Source organism: Manacus vitellinus, unplaced genomic scaffold (genome assembly GCF_001715985.3).
Source record: "Manacus vitellinus isolate BGI_N305 unplaced genomic scaffold, ASM171598v3 scaffold_34_pilon, whole genome shotgun sequence".
Lineage (NCBI taxonomy): Eukaryota > Metazoa > Chordata > Aves > Passeriformes > Pipridae > Manacus > Manacus vitellinus.
The window spans coordinates 1034473-1054642 of record NW_021940488.1 but is presented as its reverse complement, the minus strand read 5'-3'; the positions used below and the strand labels follow the sequence as shown (position 1 = coordinate 1054642).

General features: G+C 37.7%; 1 protein-coding gene across 7 annotated transcripts in view; it reads right to left on the bottom strand.

Annotated features, from left to right (window-relative positions):
- The window catches only part of PHLDB2 (pleckstrin homology like domain family B member 2), a 67449-nt gene that overhangs the window by 6425 nt on the left and 40854 nt on the right, over positions 1-20170 (bottom strand). For 4 of the 7 annotated variants that reach the window (XM_018076950.3, XM_018076951.3, XM_018076956.3 and 1 more), the window contains 10 exons: positions 19343-19498; positions 18751-18861; positions 17907-17996; positions 14562-14705; positions 13587-13760; positions 12746-12886; positions 12142-12241; positions 4599-4806; positions 2682-2772; positions 2217-2363 (listed from right to left, as the gene is read on the bottom strand). In XM_018076950.3, coding sequence (XP_017932439.1) covers positions 2217-2363; positions 2682-2772; positions 4599-4806; positions 12142-12241; positions 12746-12886; positions 13587-13760; positions 14562-14705; positions 17907-17996; positions 18751-18861; positions 19343-19498 — 1362 coding nt within the window. The remainder of the gene's footprint in view (positions 1-2216; positions 2364-2681; positions 2773-4598; positions 4807-12141; positions 12242-12745; positions 12887-13586; positions 13761-14561; positions 14706-17906; positions 17997-18750; positions 18862-19342; positions 19499-20170) is intronic. The other 3 variants (XM_018076952.3, XM_018076954.3, XM_018076955.3) reach the window with 2 other exon arrangements.

Below are 20170 nucleotides of genomic sequence, written 5' to 3'. Positions count from 1 at the left end.
TAAGCTGCTAAAACACAGCATAGAAAGGTTGTTTCAGAATTAAGATGCTAATTGAATTTAAAGGTGTGTTGCTACTTTAGATGAAGTCCAAGAACTTCACTTCTATGATGTTAAGCAAATCCTTTATTTTTCTGGGCTAAATACTCATTGCACGTATCTCACTCTTTAATATTTCACTGTTACAGGTATTTTCATGCAAAGTCTAATACAAATAATAAGAACTTGATATTACAGGAAAAATTAACAATGGGAGTGAACTGTAATCACTAGTTAGTTTCAGAGATTACAGTGAATAAAACAGAATTATTTTCTTCTGAATGAATGAAATATGATATCTAGTTCACAATCAGCAACATGGTACAGAGAGATGAAACGCGTCCCTCTGCAAGAGTCAGCAAAGCAGTGCAGGAGATGGTGCCTCATTTCTGACTGCAGCTCAAGACTGCACATCAAGCCTGGATAGTGTCAGTTGGGAGAACGAGCAGGAGGAGATAGTAATTTGGGATCTCTGCCAGCTGAGGGGATATGCTTGTTTTCTGTGTCTGGAGGGCCTATGCATAACCACCCCTGCTCATTTTAAACATAAAAGACATGTCTCCCAGGGCACCTGCTGCAGTCAAGGCAGAGAGAGAGGCTACTTTGGAACAGAAGCTGATTTTAGGCACTTTGAATCATCTGTGAAAGGAGCATCTCCCTCTCTCTCTTCTCCTGGACGCCAGAGAAGTCAGTGACCTGGAGAAACTAATCTGCCCCTGCTTCACTCCTAAAGTTAGCCTGTTAAATCCCACTGTGACTCTCAAATCGAAGGGACTTTCCCTCATTGCATTCTTAAGAACCTCTTGATGCAATGGGAGCTGTGTTGCCCACAAGAACTCTTAGCACCCTTCTAAAATTATGCAGTCCTGTATGATACAAGCTGGCACCAGCTTTGGCAAGTGCAAAGGTGGAGTTCCTTCCTCTAGCTTATGTTTCTAAGTGTCAAAAACTGTTGGAAAAAAAATTGGGTCTCACTCTACAAAGGAAAGAAAAAAGTTAGCAAAAAAATTGTAGTCATTTCTGGCAGATACGTTTTGTCTTCCTGCCAACTCGGTCTTCAGCCTCTCTGCCAACTCTGCTAATCAGCAGTAACTAATAGGGCATTCTATTTACAACACATGCACACTGTAATTGGGGATAAAGATATCAGCATTGCATTGTTGTTTATGTCATACTTGAGTTGTCATCAAAATTTCTTAGGAAAAAAGGCCATCAAGTAAGTAAAATTTAGTATCTGTAATTACATCTTATATTAAAACAAAGGAATGTATCTATTTTGACTAGAAACAGCTGGTTAAATACCAGCAAAGGTAGCACAGATAAAACGAGAAAGATGTTCAAATATGATATAGAAACTTCTGCACTCAGGTACATCTATTATGGTGGAGACATTTTCTTGCTCTAGTATACTAACAATGGCTGCCTATTCTATTTGCTGTACCTTATAGATATTATTAGTTTTGGCAGAATAAACAAATAGGTAAGACCTCTAAGCCTAAAGAAAACTCAAGATGCCTCTAAATCCTAAAGAGAGGCAAAAATGTATGAGGTAACACTTTTTTAAATTCAGTAGTGTTTCTCATGTATAGTTTCAGTAATTTTAGAAAAAATACTATTTCCTCTCTACAGTAGATATAGAGCTGAAAAAGATTCTTTATGTTTTTCTTGTGGATTTGTTTTGTTTTGCAGGTTTTTTTGTGTGGTTTGTTTTTTGGTGTTATTTTGTTTTGTTTTTTTTGTTAACTATTTGGAAGCAACGATTCACATTCTAAGGTATTTTATGTATTAAAAGAAGAAACAAAACAAAACAAACCCCACAAACCCCACACCAATGATTTACAAAATTAACAAACTCACAAATTTCTGTTGCTCTGGCTAAAAAAAAAATCTGCTCTGCCCCTATTCAGTAACAAACCTTGTAGGATTAATATTTATACTTTATATGTAAGATGCTAAATAGATATCAAGGCTATTATTTAATTTTAAATGACTACTTGGACATCTAAGGCTCCAACAGCCCAAACACAGTTTTAGCAAAACAGTTGCACCTCAGAAATACTAAATCCATCTGTTCAGCTGAAAGCTGTTCTGTTTACCACTGGCAGAAACACACTTAGTCCTTTCTGTATATAAAGGGGAAGTCTTGCACTTCAAAACTATTTCACATCAACATATCTCACCTGTGCTCTTTGTTTCTCACGTATTTTGACTTCCTTTTCAATTAGTTTTTGCCTCTGGCTAGTTTCTTCCTCCAGTCTTTTCTCCAGTTGCTCTCTGCGGCGTTTTTCTTCTTCCAGAGCTCGTTTTTTAGCTTCCATCTCCCGTTCCTAAATACCACAGCACACACAGAACTTCAGTTATATGTGAAACTTATAGTTAGTAATGCAATTTCTAAGCTAGGGCTAAATACTTTTTTGCCTCTGAAGTAGGCTGACCTAGCTTCTCAGGGGGTTTTGCCATCAACTCACCCACTGAGACAGCAGATATTGCATATGGGCCCAAAGGTATAGTGTGAGGGTGAAACCAGGAAAGGAGAGGTACTGTTTACGTGTTTATTAGGTGTAAACTATTCAGGATTCAGTACTGCATTTAGGAGGATATTATCTAAACTAACAAGTCTTAGTTTTACTCAAAGTTATGCTTACCCTGGTCTCAAGCAGCCTAGTCTTTTCAGCATGTGCTTGTTTCAGAAGTCTCTCCATCTCTTCTATTCTTGCAACGTTTGAAGTGCTAGCACTGCACAAAAAAAACCCCAAACAAACAAACAAAAAAGAAGCCCAGAGTTATTTAAAGGAATACTTGGTATTTAAAGAAGTATTTTTCAGTCCAACATCAGACAGTTTAAGAATGGAGTTGATAGTTTCTGATCCAATTCAGTGCAATAGCCACTAACAAAAAAAAAAGAGGTACTACTGTTTGGCACATTGATGAATGACTACAGTTCTGTTTCTTCTGTACCATGAGCACTGACAAATGTTATGCATTTTCAGGAAAAAAATGTCTCTCTCACCTTAAACATGGTAAAATATAACTTAAGTATTTTAGATATGTCAGAACAAAGCATCATAAATTGTCTTCCCTTACAGTCTGACGTGGCTAGAAAATATTGTCAAACACCTTCTAAAACAATCTGAAATTAATTTTGCTTAAGGGAAGTTTCGTCAAGGAAAATTATCTGCCTATCTTCCAAATTTTATCAACAAAATACTCTCTTTTCTTCCCTCAGCAAAGTCTGCCTTGTGAGAAACTGAAAGATCTGTTGTACTGGGTCCTTTTCTGGTTTTTCAATTGGTTTTGTTTATTGGTTTGGTTTCTTCCAGCATTGGCTGGAAGCTTACAAAGAACCAGCGTGAGGCGGAGGGACAAACAGCATCAGAGAAATTCAACAGCCATCGGGGGTCCCTCATCCTGGGCTGGAGATTGCGTGTACAAAATGGCCCTGATGTAGCTCAGACACACCCCATCCTCCTCCAAAATGGTCAGAGCAACAAGTCTCAGGGACACAGATCTCATATCAGTGCCACATTAGGTCACTGCATAGATAGAGTTAATTCCCAGCCCATCTCCAGCTATCAGAAACTGGCTGACTGTATCTATTTAAAACAGAAATGCTCAAAACTTGAGTCCTAATGTTTTTACTTTAAAAAAACCAAACCCAACACCAACCAACCCAAAAAAGCCCAAACAAAGAAGCCAGCAGAATGAATGCCACTGCTATTTTATGAAGCACTTAACATTGCAGTGATAAAGACTACAAGGGGAAATCAGGGGGCTTCCCTGTCACAGGAAACAGATGCTGTACAAAACACAACATGCTAGCCAAAAAAAGCTGTCCTTGTGTTCACAAGGGATTCATAATGCTGTGACAAGGCTGTACTTAATTATCAGCCTCCACTTATGCTTGTGAAACTGCTGGGGCAGGACTGTGAGGATGAATGAAAGCACTACCATACTGTCAGAAATGAAAACCAGACTGTCAGGAGGAAATTGTTTGCACACAATTTTGAGACTCGGCTGGACTTTAACACAGATCGTGGATGTTCCTTTGATCTGAGGAGTGGCATCTGAGGATGAGAAAAGCAGCCAAGGACTCTAAACCTTTCAGTGCCATCTCTTCGTTTTTACTGACCCAGAAGAGGGAGAGGGCAAAAAAGACTCCTGGAGGAGCCCTAAGTGTTTGATCTTAAGCATCTAGTAAGTTAACATGTTGGACTTATGGAACAAGTGTACATCACTGACAGCATATGTCTTTGAGAAATTTCCTATCAGAGGAAATTCCTTCCCTACAGTGACCAGGGGAGGAAGCACTGTAAGGATATCTCTGTAAGCTTCAACATTACCACTTAACATTTCCATATTTTTATTTTGCATCTTCAAATTAACAGGTGAGATGTAGTTAAACCTGATTATGAGATGCCACACAACTATTATGCCTGTCTAGTGATCTTCTATTTTCTTAACCAGTTAGCAGCATTCACACTACCACAGTATCAACACGTGCCTATTCTCTTTTTTCATTATGACCCTGTGACATTACAAGATCAGAAAGAAAGCTGGTTTACCTGGAAATGTTATCTGGTGAGCATGCTGATATGCTTGTCTCCATACTGTCGGAACTGTCTAAGCTTAATGTATCGAAGGCATGGTCCTTGTAGCTACGGTCTGGGTAATGGAAACTATTCAAATACACATTGGATTCGGATGCTGTTCTGCTGTAGAATTCAGGAGACTTCTGCCTTTGGTTTTCACAGATGCGCTGATGGTTATACCCTATAAAGTATAGAGAAAACCTTTGTTTTACACAGAAATTTTGTGACTGGAATGTAACTTGTTAGCAGTACAAGCATTTTGAACATCACCTCAGTCTTAACTGCACTGTGAGCAAGGTGCTACAATATTACAGTTGATTTCACAAGTTAATCGTAACTGAAATAAAAGCTTTAAATACCTGTTTTAATCTACGGTGTATGTAAATATATGCAGATTAGTGTACAGCTGACTTGTCAATAAATATTCTTCTATGTGTATGATGAAAATCTAATTTGAACGAATAAAATTTTCATTTTAAAATTAAAATTTTAAAACTTTCATTTTAAAATGAAAATTAAGCCTAATCTGGAAAGTAAGGCAGTTAAACTCAGGGATCTAGGAGAACTGACACTGATTAAATTAGGCAAAAAAAAAAAGGGTCTTGAGTACTTTTCTGATTGATTTTATTGAATGTGGGTTATTTTTTGTCTGTTTGGGAAACTTTGCCTTCTGGTAACTGCAAGTTGAAGTTTTAGTTTCAGCTGAAATAATACAGGCTGCTTGTCACACCACTGTAGTTACTAGTGTAGAAGTACTTTCCTGGAGTTTTGAAACTGCAGTTCACCCTACATGACTGAAGCAGATCCTTATAGCTCAATGACTGTAAAGAAAAATCAGGTTTACACAGTGGTTACATTCTTTATCCACACAATCATGATTTTTCCACAAAATCATTTTTTCTGAAAAGCCATACTTCTTGAACACAGGGAATTTTATTTGGCTATGTGTCCTTTGAAAATGTTTCTTCAGAATTATTTTTATCTCATGTCTCCATTGCTCTTTCAATATGTTGCAGCAGTATTTATACAGACTTACAGAGAGGTTGTTGAGCTTGCCTGATGAAGAGGAGAGTATAATGACAGTTGTCAATTTAACTGCTGAAGTATTTCACAGTGCCCTTTTAAGGGCTGTTTAATCTATGTGATTACAAATCCAACTGTACTGCTCATCTTTTCCTTCAGTGAATGGAAGAAGTGAGACTTTGTCACAGTTCTGATACTCAGTCAGGTTTATAATATTTTCTGCACATTCCTGACCCAAATTCTGAGCTGCTGGCAGAGCTGGAGATTAGAAAGGACTGACAGACTACATGAAAATCTCCCATTTGTACAGGAAGGTAGCCACTGACATTCAACATATTTAAGATAAACAGACACAGGAGAAATGCAGACAACTGTAGAAATGCAGCAAGGTCCAGATAAAAATGTTTACTAGACACTATTAAGACACTGATGTTAGGAAAACATGCTTGAAGTGGGAATATTTTCCTGTCTTTTTTCTCTATCTGCACATACAAGGTTACTCTTTGGTATTTTTTGCCATGCCAGACTGGGGAGAGTCCCAGTTCAGAGAGACAACAGCTGCAGGTATCTGAGAAGTGTGCCTGCAGCTGAATAATTAAAGCACATTATTAAAGAAATTGTGCCCTACAAGCATTTTCACGGCAGATTGTTTCCTCCTCACTTCCCTTTGTACAGTACAAAGGTTTCTCGCAGTTAAAGCTGGTTTCTAAGGAACTAATGGGACTTTATTTGCCATTTAAAAGAACACTAAATTTCAATAAAAGTTCAGTTGCATCGATTAGTAAAAGAGACAAAGGGGACACAAACACACCTCAGCAGCCATAAATAACAGCGTCACACAACACAGGTGTTACTGATTCATATGTGCAGTTTGTTTTTTCCCCCCATTATTTTGGCAGATGCTGCTGTTATTGCAGATAAGCAATTACCTTTCATACGCAAACCTTTGGAATGACTAATTGCTCCTGTGAAATGGTTATCAATTATTCATTAGGGAAAGAGAAAAAAAATTAAATTACTGCAAGAACTTTATTCAAATGCATGTTTTTCTATTGAGGTCTCTGCAAAACCTTGCCTATTCAGAAATCTTAATTCCACATCTTATATTTCACTGAAAAATAAATCCATCTAAAAGGCATAGAGAAGCATAGCAGTTCTACACTCTCCTAAAGGAGTCAACTTTCCATTAAGATAAAGAGCCCATTTTTAAATCAAACATTTATCAGTTAAATTTTTGTACTCATGCAAATGTAAATGAACACTGTAAGAAACACACACTTGTTCGTTGCAAAAAATGAGACTCATTCACAGAAAAAAAAAGCATAACTCAGTGTTCTCCTTTTATCTTCATGCTGTAAGCAGCAGGCAGCTCAAAGCTCAGGATGAGCTGAGCACCGACACCAAGAGCCTCACAACCAACCTGCCTCCTTTACAGCCACACTTACACAGCGGGCAGGCACCATCTGCTGTTTAAGGAATTATTAACTGCTCGGGTGCCTTTTCACACAACATGCACTTAAAAATATTAGACTCCTTGTAAGATCCAGCACTTAACTGAAATTTTCCCACAAGACAAGATTTGTCTCAGACCAGCGAAGTCTAATCTGATACAAAAGCTAAAATGTTTCTTGCTGCATTGGCTTTACTACAGAAATCCATTGCTCTGTAGTAAAACAGTAAACTTAACTGTGTTAACAGCCATACTGTTGAGCAAAATATTGCAAATATCCATAAAGCCATATCATTAAAGCAAAATATTCCAAAGGAGTTACTGCAGAATCACAAAAACCAGGTATACCACCACAAAATTCTTGTGCGGGTAGAAATAAAGGTGAAAGCTATTATTGAAAGTGGCACTGTCAAGTATGTAAAAAACCCACCAGTATTTCATGCAAAAGATCCCATTACATTTTCTTTTCTTTTTCTTTTATTTCTATTCTTCCTTCTTTCCCCCTTCTTTTTCTTTTTTTTTTTTTTTAAAAGACTGACATTAACATGTCAAGATACATTTGTTGTGTGGAAACATGCCAAAGTGGGAAGCCCAAGTCTGTCTACCTTGTCATTGTCACCCATAGAGCTGCAAAGATTTCTAAATTTTCTGCTCTACTTGCTATGAGCAAAGAAGAAAAATTAGGCCTGTGCAAAGCCATAGCTCTGCAGATATTAGCATAAATCAGAAGTTTTGTTGTGATAGGTTATTTGACAGCACAAAGAAAAGAATTTTTGAAGTGCTATCATTATTTAACAATTATTTTAAAATTTTGCAATATTTTGGGAACTACTTGACAGTGCTGGTGCAATTGGTACTTTTGCAAAAACATGACACAGTAGATAAAGCCAGGTAAAGGGTTGTTTCATACCTTTTCTGGCTTTTCCTGAGTTTGGTAAGAAAAAGAGTGAAAAACAGACAAACAACAACAACAAAAAAGGCAAACTGCTTTGAAAAGCTTATAATTTGTTTGTACAAATATCCCTTGCCTGCAGTATACTGTTTTTTCTATAGAGTTTAGAAAGAATACAAATAATCATCTTGCTGGTATCTCACTGCCCTGTCCCAACAGCTTTGTTCCCAGTGCTATATCTGGTCTTACACCTTAATTCCCAGCTAGCCATTCCCTTTTCCCTTCTGGAGTCAATCCTGCAGTCAGTGGTACTGAACTGGCTAACTCTCCCTCCTCACTTCTGCCTGTCCTTGTGCAGGCTTCTGGCACCCCATGCTCCATGGGAGCTCCCTGTGGCCAAGTCTCAATCTGTGCAGTGTGAGGTCTCTAGCTTGTACCAAACAGCAGCTTCTTCATTCTTTTTTTTTTGCATGTGGTTGGGTTACAAAGGCATGTACACAGGAGGTGAATTTATAAATACAGTGCTTCAAAAATACCTCATGAGTGGCAGCTAAGAAACAGCTTTTCCACTAAAGATTTATAACCAATATGCATCCTCTGAAACAATTTATAAGTTGCTCTTAACTCAGGCTGTGATTACTGACAGTGACCTTTTCTTTCAATAACAGTTCTTGAACTCACATGACTGACTAAACACAGTTTTGGTAATCCTGGAATAAAGGCAATTTGGTACTTAAAAATCTATGAAATTATTTCCTACTGCATTCAGCCTAAAATTTATTCATAGATATTACTTGTTCCTGCATAAGGAAAACAAAATTGAAATTCATGTTCAAACTCAAGTGGCTGTTCTTCATTTCCTGAATTCAATTTTAATTTTCATTTTTTCATCTCAGAGTTTTACGTTTACCTTCTTGGACTGAAAGAAGAAAAACTGGAGAAAGCATATTAGAGGAGACTTATTTCAGACCATGACTAGTTTAGGGATAACACTAAGAAAATATCTTAAAACTAGCTGAGCTGCCACTTCCTCCAGCCAGCGTCGACTATACTTGTTTTCAGATCTATACACACCCCCAAAAACATCTGGTCTAGAAGTTTGCTCAATGCTATCAAGCCCTAAGGAACACAGGGAGCTACTAATACCACTTCAGGACCGCACCATCCTCTTCGGATAGCAGTCTGTGGGCCACTGCATGATATCCAGGGCTCCAGAGTGAGGGGATGAAGTGGCATTTAACACATGAGACCCTGGCTCTCCACTGAGCCAAGTACCCCCAGATCCAAGGCACTGGGTGCAGCTCTATCTATGCTCAAGGCATCAGGAAGCCAAGATTCCCGTGTCATTTGCAATAGATCATCCTGAACACAGAAAACTGACGGACTGAAAAACCTGTCAAGTGGGAAAACAGACCCAAGGAAAGCAAGCACTGGTTCAATACATGACAGGTAGAGACCACTTTATCTATTCATCACCTTTTTTAGGTGAACAACTAATTTCTGGAGCGGGAACAGAAGCGAGCTCATATTTATCAGTATAATCAGTCTCTACACATTTGCAGAGTTCCACTGATTTGATAGCAAATCTTATTCCTCAAAAATATTCACAGTCTGAAAAGGTAAATCTGACCTGCCTCAAGAATGGTTTTGTAATAAATACACTGTATTTATTATAAACATCTGTCATTCAGTGATAGAATAAGAAAACTTCTCCAAGTATGTCCGCTGACATGGCATTTGGCTTGGTTTCAATGATGTATTTAAGGGAGCCTGCTGAAATTCATCCTAGTTACTCAGACAAGTTGCACTGATTTTAGTGAAAGACAAGTAAGATTTTAGAATTTTAATGAACAGTGGTATTCCATTTCAGTTGTATTGTGTGGTGTGTGGTTTAAATAGCACATTGTGTTCAGAACATTACCCAAATCTCACCATTCCACAGAAATGCACTTTCTTTATTTGTGACCTTGAAGAAAGTTTACTTTCTCTCTGTGTGCTAAGCATGGGTATGAAGTACTAGGGGAAACTCAGTCCCTTCCCTGCTCAAACCCTGACATTTATTAAGGCTATGCCCATAATGCTGAATGAAAGGTGCCTGAAGACTGTTTGTCTGGCCCTTCTGTATAGTTGGATAGAAATATTGGATAGAAATCTGGCTCCAGCCACCTGATTTGGACATCTCTGTCCTTGCTGAGTTCTGTCCTGCAGGGCAGAAAGAGCCCTGCAAACACTTCTGTGGTGCATTACCCCATCAGAGGAGCTTTCCCCAACCTACAAACGTGGCACTTCAGTGCAAAAGCAGTTACACTCTTCAAGTTCCTCCAATAGCAATAAATTCAGGGAGCTCTATGTTGAACATAAAGGAAATAAACCCTTCACTAACTACTAAGAGAGGACACAAACAATCCTCGTGTTCCTCTATCCTTCCTGTTACAACTCTCTTACTTTGCAAATCCTGTGACAGTTCAAATAAAGCACCTGTCAGCAGCATTATTTCCCTTTGGCAAAGCTGATGTTTCAGAAAAGGATATCTAGAACCGTCCTCTTTCCCAGTAACAAATTAATCCCTTAAGGCTCTCTTCATAATTTACCATTTCCATTCCAACTGTTGGATCTTTCAAAACATAATGGTCACCTAGTATGAGAAGCAGTATAGCACATGATTCCTCAATGGCATATGAAAAGCGCTGTGCCAAGTGCCTTAATGAATACATCTCTCTCATTCTCCCCTGCTTCCCTTCTGCCATATTCAATTTTGATTCATGAGGTTTCTCTCTTTCTCACTCTTGTGACAAGAAATCTGACCCTACTCTTAGACTGTCTTAGTTGCACAGTGACAAAAAATTAAATATTAAAACTGATTTATTTTTAAAACTCCTTGCCTGTGTTAGGTTTGGTAACACTTTGTAATCATGTTTTAGGTCACACATTAATGCGCTTTTGCAGCCACTTTACAGAAATATTTCCAATTTCAAACATGATCTCTTGTCAAAGTTTAGCCAAGACATTCTAATTGATTTTCAAACTGAAAAAACATACCAACGATATTCCACCCTTGCACACACATGATTTTGAAGCTGAGCATGAAGCTCTTTTTGTATTGCATCTAAAATACCTCAAGGTAAGTTAGCTACAACACAGTAGGTTTGTAGAAGGCCTGGTGCATAACTAAAGCTCAAAACCAACAGATCACAACTATATCAGCTCTTCAAAGGGGATGTATTAGGTCATGATCCTTTCTCAGCATGCTTGTTCTATCCCTGTATTGAGTCATCTCGGTGCTTATGACTAACATCAGTCATCTGCTTTGACCTTTAACAGCTGCTAGCTCTGACAAGTCCTATAACAACGGGATGGATCCTATCTCAGCTCAGCCTTAGTCAGTGCAATTCTACATAAGGGCCTCTTGCACTAATACCCATAACAGCAGTGCAGATGCTGGAAAGAAAATAAATGGAGAGATGGCACTGAGGAGTGACTCCATTTGAAAATGGGACACTTATGAATAATCTATCTTATTAAAGCAGAAAATAAGTGTATTGACTCAAGTCAACAAAAAACAGACACAGAATCCCATAGCCTACGAGATCATCTTTCAGAGATGTAACTTACTTTTGGATCCAGAATTGCCGTGTCCCTATTACAAAACTCAGCCATCTATCCACAATGGAACATATCTCTCCCTTCCTATTTTGTGGCCCAAATATTCAAGAACACTTACAGTACCATAGTCATAGCTTCTCAATTCCCTGTCTGAGGAATTTATGCAGGCAAAAATATATGCCTGTGAAAAACAATTTTTAAGATCACATTAAAAAAAAAGGAAAAAAACCCCAACATGTAATATACTGCCTCAAAATCATTCAGAAAAATTACCCAATTAGTACAATGTGTATTTTTCAATATACTTTTCTTCTTTACTGGATTATATTTGGTTACCATGTACTTCAAAACTACACGTGCACCTACATCATAATATTAATTTCTTATTTTGCCTGTTAAAAAAAATTACACTTAGAAATTGTTTTTTTCACCAAGAAGTAGATTTATTTTACATATCTGTTGATTATAACAACACCAGTTTCAGGCTTATTTCCTGAAAAATTGAACACTAACTTTAAATAGAAATGAATCAAATAAAAAGGTCTTACCTTTGTGCATCCTTCTTGACTCTGACTCTTTGGTCATGGTTGCCAGGCAGTGAGGAAGTACGCTGCCACAGCTGTTGCTCTGTCCCAGTGGTAAATGTCCCTGCAGGAAATATTGTACATACATGCTTAAAACTACATTACAAGACTTTTTTTTGTATCAGCAACTTGCTCTGTCATGGGTATCAACATGTTTTCAAAGTAGTATCTCCACCTTCCTGCTGTTTGCTCATTTACAAATGAAGATTATTTCACTTTATACATAACCTTATCTTTACCATTTAAAGGCCTTAGGTAGGAAAGAAAACGACATGTTGTGTCCCTAGAATCAATTTAAACTAGCCTGAAAATACAATCCTTGAGACAGAAATCATGCATTTGTGATTACTGTACTACAGCACGGCATTTCCACAGGTCGGAATAATGGCTGGAAGAACGGATGGCTTTGTGTACGCTCCTATATGTCAATAAACCTGAGGTTCTTTCAAAGTAATCTGAGATGTGAATTTGGGGGATTACCTAATGCTTACAGCACGACCCGACCTACCCTGTAACAGGACACAGGTTTTATACAGGTGCTGGAGGGCTATAAAGAGCAGCCACGTACTTTGGATGCGGTGTTCCGTCCCAGCGTGGCGCTGTTGAAGTGCGGTGACACAGACGGAGCGGTTTTCTTGCGAGGTAAAGTATCGCTCATGTACGTGCATTCCCTGTGCTGCTTCTTGCGCTCTTCCAGATTTCTGAAATGCTTCAAATGCAATTTGTTACAGTTTTGACAAAATGAATTGACGTCCTTGCTCAGCTATGCTCTCTATATGGAAAATACTGAAGGCAGAAGCCTGGAAAGAGCAAAATCTAAAGTACAGAGTACATCCCGCTTCGCATCACTTTCCAGGAGTTTTACAAATATCACATTAAAAGAATACTGATTAAAAAAACACATTAAATTCACGTGCACATTTTGTGTACATGTCCCTGTACCTTTTGTTTTAAAAATTCAAGTCTAGCATACAAGTGGAACCCAATTACAAAGAAAAAGTTTTATTTACAAGTTATTCTAATGAATTGGTGGCTTAAAACCAATACAGTTTTTGAAAGGCATTGTCCAAATGTATATGAAAAATTAATTTAGGATTTCAAATATAGGCACATGAACTTTATTGTTGCAAGTCCTCTGACAGTAACAGTGGTTCTTAAATATTAGTATTTGCCTCTACATTGTTCATATAAGGAGAAATTTTGTTCAGTAACATTCTAAAATACACTGTCAATTTTTAAATTATTTTTGCCTTAATGATTTGTGCCTTTAAGTGCAACACTGCAAGCACGATCAACTCATGATCTGTCATATTACTCTAAAAACCTCACATGTAAATCAACTTCATGGCCACCATAAGAAAAGCAAACAAAACAAAATAATCCCAAATTACCAGCTTTGAATCTGTTACCTGTTGTTGCCTGCGGTGTTTCTTAGCTGGCAGAGGTGGAGGTGTATCAGATAAAGGAATAGGATCTACATGAGTAGCCATGACCTCAGGCCAATGGACTGATGGAAGTTGAGCAATAGAGCGAGGAGAAAGAGAGTGAGGAAACACAAATCCAGAACAGAGAGGTGATCTTAGCTTTATAGAAAAAAGAGAAATTACACACAGAGTTTTCTTTTTGGAATTTCTCAAAAGATACGGCACATACAAGCTGCAGTTCTAGCACTGTGTTTGTTGCAGTGTTTAGCAGGAAAGGACATGTGTTGTATTGCAACTCCCAAGGCATACTGAGCTAAGAGAAGCAGCACAGAAATGCCAAATTCTAAACCAGTTGCCACCTTATTGCACCATAAAGGTTGGTGGCTTTACAATTGTAAGCGATATTTATTAAAAATTCGCTATGGTCATTACAAAGCCAAAAACATCACAAAGACTGAGGAAAGGAGAGTAAGCTAGAAGACAGACTGGACAGACTGCATGGAATAGCTAAGATAGGTAGAAGCTACCCATCTCCCACAAATATTTGAGATATACTTCTACCACCTTACAGGGAAAAAAACAAAAGAAGAAGCTGCAAAACATACCAAAAGAACACCTGAGCATCACTGATCCAGTCATCATTAAGCTTGTCCAAAGACCGTTTCCCAAAGATGTTTTGTGTTTGACAGGCAAAGACTGTCATTTAGTGCTGCTTGGGTCATAAGGATTCACGTTTTTTGACCTTCAGTTCCATCTATCTCATCAAAGACACTTTACAACTGGAACAGTCCTTCAGCTTTACTATTAAACCTGTTACCTGACCTGGTAACTGCCATATAGCAGTTTGCCTTCGGGTCAATTTGTTACATGTTTAATTACCAAAAAAATGAAAAATAAATAAAATAAAAAGGCACTCATGAAAAAACAATGCAAACAAAGGGAAATGTCTCTCAAACAAACCTCTTTATTTTGTGGCTGGCTCGTCAGCACAGCCGTGGAAGGCTCAGTGGCAACTGCTTCAGCATCTGTGGGGGTCTGAGTGGAAGGGGATATATTCGTGGAATTGCCATACAGCTCACTAATTTCACTTACACTGATATAGCCCTAAAAGGAGGAATTCAGAAGTTAAAAGGAGCAAAAGCCAAAAGACGTGCAAGAGTATTAATGTATCCAGTACAATGAAAGTTAGTTTAGAGTGATACAGCCAAATATTTGTTATCAATTAAATACTTAATCACAACTAAAATAAAATTAGCATCAAGCTTTTTAAGCGTTAAATACTTGGATTCCGAAAATTGTCCTTAATTTATTTTCAAAAACATTTGTGTAATCAAAACCCAAATGTACTTTTAAGTGTCCAAAAGATTTTACTAAAATGTAAATACCCATTCCATCAGCAATTATGTAGCTCTTTCTCAGGAAAGCAAATTGGGGGAAAAGGAAGAACAAATCTTATTTTTATATCCCAATTTTTTTGTCCATGTTTAAATAAAATAGCCTGATTTGTTTCTTGCCTACCTACTAAGCTAATTTGAGTAAATCAAATGATTAATGAAACTGGGAGGAACTTACATAAGGACAAGCCATCCCTTAAATCATGCTAACACAATATCTTTCAATTCCATTGTCTGGAAGATACTTCTGATTTTTATATCTTACCAGAAGACTCAGTTAAGATGCTGTTATTGTCAGCCCTGTAGCCATTACAATTTGCTTCCTTTTTTTTTTTTTTTTTTAATTAACAGTCATACAGGATGTGATGGAGTGAGGGATGGCAGGGACATCAGAGTGTGCTGCTGCTTGCGGAGAAGATGTATGCAGGCAGATTTTGGCAAAATAGAATTAATGGATGTGTTTTGGTGTTAGCTGAAAAAATGTTATTTAGAAAATAAAATATGGATTCTAATCCATTGTGTATAGGATTCCAGGCTGAACAAAGTCAAATGTCATAATTTCTTATCCAACAAGGCTATACAAAAGGAAGGATAAATCACTGTTGAAGCAATGTCATAAAGATGAGATAGAAATATGCTTATTTTTTAAATCAAGAGGGTAAGCTGCTTTCACATTGAGAATGTGTTGAAGGGACTATGTTTCTATTCCTGTGCCAACACAGTGATGTACCAGTATGTCTACTTCAGCAGTTCAGTAACAGAAGCCACAGACTACTATAGTATTTCTTCTTTTTAAAAATGCCTAAATTTAGCAATGATCATAGAAGGCAAGTTGAAAAAAATACCAGCATTGCTATCTGTTGGCATAATTCTCAATGTATTTTATCAGTTATCTCAAGCAGATAAGACAATTCTGGAAGATAAGGTATCATACAGTGAACACAGCACTATATAAATAGGAGGCAAATCTTAATGCTGATATTATGTCATGATCTATTAAATGAGGAAACTGGGTAAGATACTAAAGTTTATCTCTCAAAACATGTGACTACAGTAAAATAGAGTCCAGTATGAATTAACATAAAACTTGCTTAATCATCTCATAGTAGCAATAACCAAAGCTCATCAAGTCTATGGATACAATATTGTGTTCATTTTTAAAGACAAAAGCACTGTCACCACTGTACGAAAAACATTCACTTCTGACTTACAATACCAATGAGGATTCATCATGAGGATAAAAGACAAAGTAAAGAACAAATGACTGTGCTGTTCATTAGCTCAGGCCCCTATTACATTAGATAAATAAATGGTTTCAGGTCAGATTAGTCATCCAAGTAATTTTGTCAGTGCCGAACTTTTAAACAGCATTGATTTTCTGTGCTTATTTAAGTACTAGGATAAGCATCCTGCCTCCTTATGTAAGGCCATGTTACTTCCTTGCTTTGCAGAAAGGGAGTAAGCTTCACAATGGATGGAGGAGTTACAGATGGGTACTTTGGTGAAGAGGGCCTGGGAAACGCTGGAGCACAGACTTGACTGATGCGTGAGCAACTGCATGGTGAGATTAACTGCTGTGTGCCAGCAGACTGTTTAAGCCTGTGTGCCATTTGGTGCCTGATTTTTAAAGTGCCAGAACAGCCAGAGAAAAGTTAAACTGGACTGAGATAAACACAACATCTGGCAAAGAAAGGCATTTCTTTTATAACACAGAACCTATGGGAACACTGAGGATGAAACAGATAACTCATGCTGTTCCTTCTCTTATTTGCCTTGGAGTAAGTCCTAACTGACCTCACTGCAGTGAACAAAATGACACCACTGAATAATCCATTTCATTAAAGAGTGTAGGCTCACTTAATGTAGTTGCATTTTGAAATATGTGATTAAACAAGCCATTATGTGGATATGACGAACAAAACACAGAGACAGCACCCACTCTAGCAAGAGAATGAACAGATCCATCTCTAAAAGAAAAAAAAAAAGAAGCTTAGACTAGCCAGATGTCCTGATGGGAAATCAGATGTCCAGGTCAGAACACACCCTAGGGCACTGGAAGTCTAAGCATCTGCAACATGGCTTGCAGCAGGGAACAGTGCTCAGCCCCACTGGCATGTGAAACTGCACCCCAGGAACTTGGAGACCACATAGCAAGATCCCAATTCCCAGGTGCTGAAAGGACACATGGGTGCTTTAGACTTCAACAGCCCAACTTCCCACAGTGAGACCTACATCATTGGATGTGGCAGACCTTGTTCAGGGCTTTGATACAAGCAGATCCAGCAAGTCCAGTCAGTCCTCTTAAGCAGAAGTTAATGAAGTAGCCATAAATAACTGTCAGTGTATTTTAAATGCTAAATTTTCCACTTACTCTAGCTATTAAGAAAAGATAAATAAATATCTCAATAGGTATTTTACAACAACAATAGCCTGAAGTCTTCAATTTAGTGCTTTTTGAAAAGAACAGAATGTACATTTGTCATGCTTTAATGCAGAACCTTAGAATAGGGGAGGGGATGCAATGATAAAATCTACAGTGCAAAAATAAGACTGAACTGTATTTGTACTTGAACAGAGTTATTCCCAGACTCATTCTTCTTCATTTCAATGAGGTTTAATTGTCTATTTTGAGAAAATTAGACAGACACACACACTCCACACATAAAACCAACCAATTTTCCAAAGCAAGAGATTAAGGCAATACCAGTCATATCTGGAAGACTGTCAAGAGAAGCTATTTTTGCTCACTCATTCATCTGGACTTCCATCAATAACTTAAAAAACCTGAAATTGTATGAAATTACTTTGGAAAGATGTGATGACTAGGACTTCACTAAATACTAAAGTGCTTTTGTATGAAGCATTATTAAAAGTTACTTATGGTAATGTCAAAGACAGTGAAAGTCTTTACCTCTTTTAGACTATTGGGACTGACAGGAAATCCCTTTCCTCCGGAAAGTGTGGAATATTTCTTTTCCAGATTACAGAGATTTTCTTTTTCCTGTTAAAACCAGACATTTCATGTTAAATGCCAACAGTTTTGTAAGCAAAAAATAAATGCTAGTCATTTTCTTAACTGTATGAAGAAACACACTGGGATGGAAGGCTGAAACTTCACAGCAGAGTTTTAGCTTCATCCATTTAAAGTAGAACTGAACAAAAAATGGAGGTGCAGAAGGAAAAGTTAGTGGAATATTTTATTTAATAATCATAGCCCAGCCAAACCAAATAAGTGTTCCTTCAGCATTTTGGAAATGATGATTCTGCTCAGTAAACTAATGTGATTTTTCTCATACTTAAAAGCAAAACATAAAATGGATGCGAAGGGTTCACACCAGCTTCTTATTACCCAGCTGTTAGCTGATGTTAAGGAGCTTGTCTTGTGGCCTAAGTATAGGCTATTACAAGCCAATATTACAAGCTGCACAGTTCCAGCAGCCACATAGGGAGCACAAGCTTCTAGCTTCAGCATCCAGGTAAAGTTGAGTTCTCAGGTTGAGCCCTCTGAAAAGGGGGCACCTCTAAAACCCTTTTAATTACCTAATGACACTAGCATTTTCTCTTAAGAAATCTGCTGATTAATTGCAAAAGATTTCTTTTTTTTTAAAGGTAAATGGATATAAACCTTGTCTCACATTACACCAACTTGTTAGCTTTTGCAGAACTGATGCTTTACTTGTTCTCTACACTCTTTTATTCTATGAAATGCTCTTTTACTACATGCTAAAAATGTTTGAAAGACAATAAATACTTACCCTTTGCAGCATCATTATTAAGTTGTTTTTCTCTTTTACAAAATGATCTTGTTCTCTTTGTGCTTGTTGGACAATATGATTGGCCTGTTTTTTGAGAGCAGAAATCTTTTCCTAACATAAAAAGAAAATAATCACAATTTATGTTTCATTTTCAAAGTACAAAACAACATGCATCAAGGATCCAATTCATGAGAGTTCACTGTTGATGTTCTATTATTATTTTAACAAAACCATTTAACATCAACTAACAAGCCTAAAATAACTGTAGTTTTGTCCAGAGTGTACAAATCTCCTTTCTTAAAGAAGAAAAAAATATGCTTTGGTGCTTTTTTGTAGCAAATTAAAAGGTTTGATTTTCATGTGCAAACATACAAACAGGGCAGGAAATGTTGTCAATTTACTTTCTTTTGGAAAAGTGAATGATTTGATCTGTGTGGGATGTCACTGGGCTATTGTCTTTGCTCTGCTTCAAAAACTTTTTCAAAGAGGAACATTTTGCATTGTTTGCCACAGACTGGCAGGTTGTAGAGCCATTTCATTACCTTTATACTCAACAACAAAGAACAAGTTAATCGACTATTAGTGCTTTTACCTTTCTACTGACAATGCTGCGCTGATATTCAGCTACTTCATGCAGGAGCTGTTGGGTCAGATTTTCTTTCTCTTCATCTAACCTGCTTTCATGTTCAAGCTGCTGAAATTCCAAATCTTCAAAGTGTTTGCTTTCTATGTCCAGAAGATCAGCATCCTTAAGGAAGGGGGAGAAAAAAAAGTAATATATATATAAAAAAGTAATTGTGCTTTCACTGACACCAGAGGTACTTACAAACAAACACAAAAATCAACCTAAAATGATATTTACCTATCTCATACAACATGTTCCACCAGGAGCTCAATGCTTTTAGTGGCCTACTGTCATAATAAGAGAGGAAATAGGGCTAATTATTATTTTGATGTTGCTTTCTCCATCACTCCTACTGCGCCTCTTGTTAAGAAGCACCTTCAGAGTGAGAGAGCCATTTTGCTGTGTTCAGAGCAAGTTGAAGCCTCCCAAACTGGCTGGGCAGATCTCTCTGCTGTAGCCTAACTGGGACACCAACAAAGCATGAACCCATCTGGTGAGGTTGTCAGATGCCAAACGGGGAGAGCATCTCTTACCAACCGAAAAGGACAGAAAGGATCATGCCAGTAACACCAGAGAACTGCACACAGAATTAACTGATTATGGGAAATCACACTAAAACAAAGGAGTCTGGACTGCAGTTAGAATTTCTTCACGTCTATCCCAAGTACCAGCACTGATTTTATTAACAGACACAGTCAGATAAGACAAAAGATATGTGGAGCCGTGTGCCTTCAGCGCACTGCCAGCACCTCAGCAGTGATGTCCAACCATGTAAGTTGCTCAACCAGAGGCTGA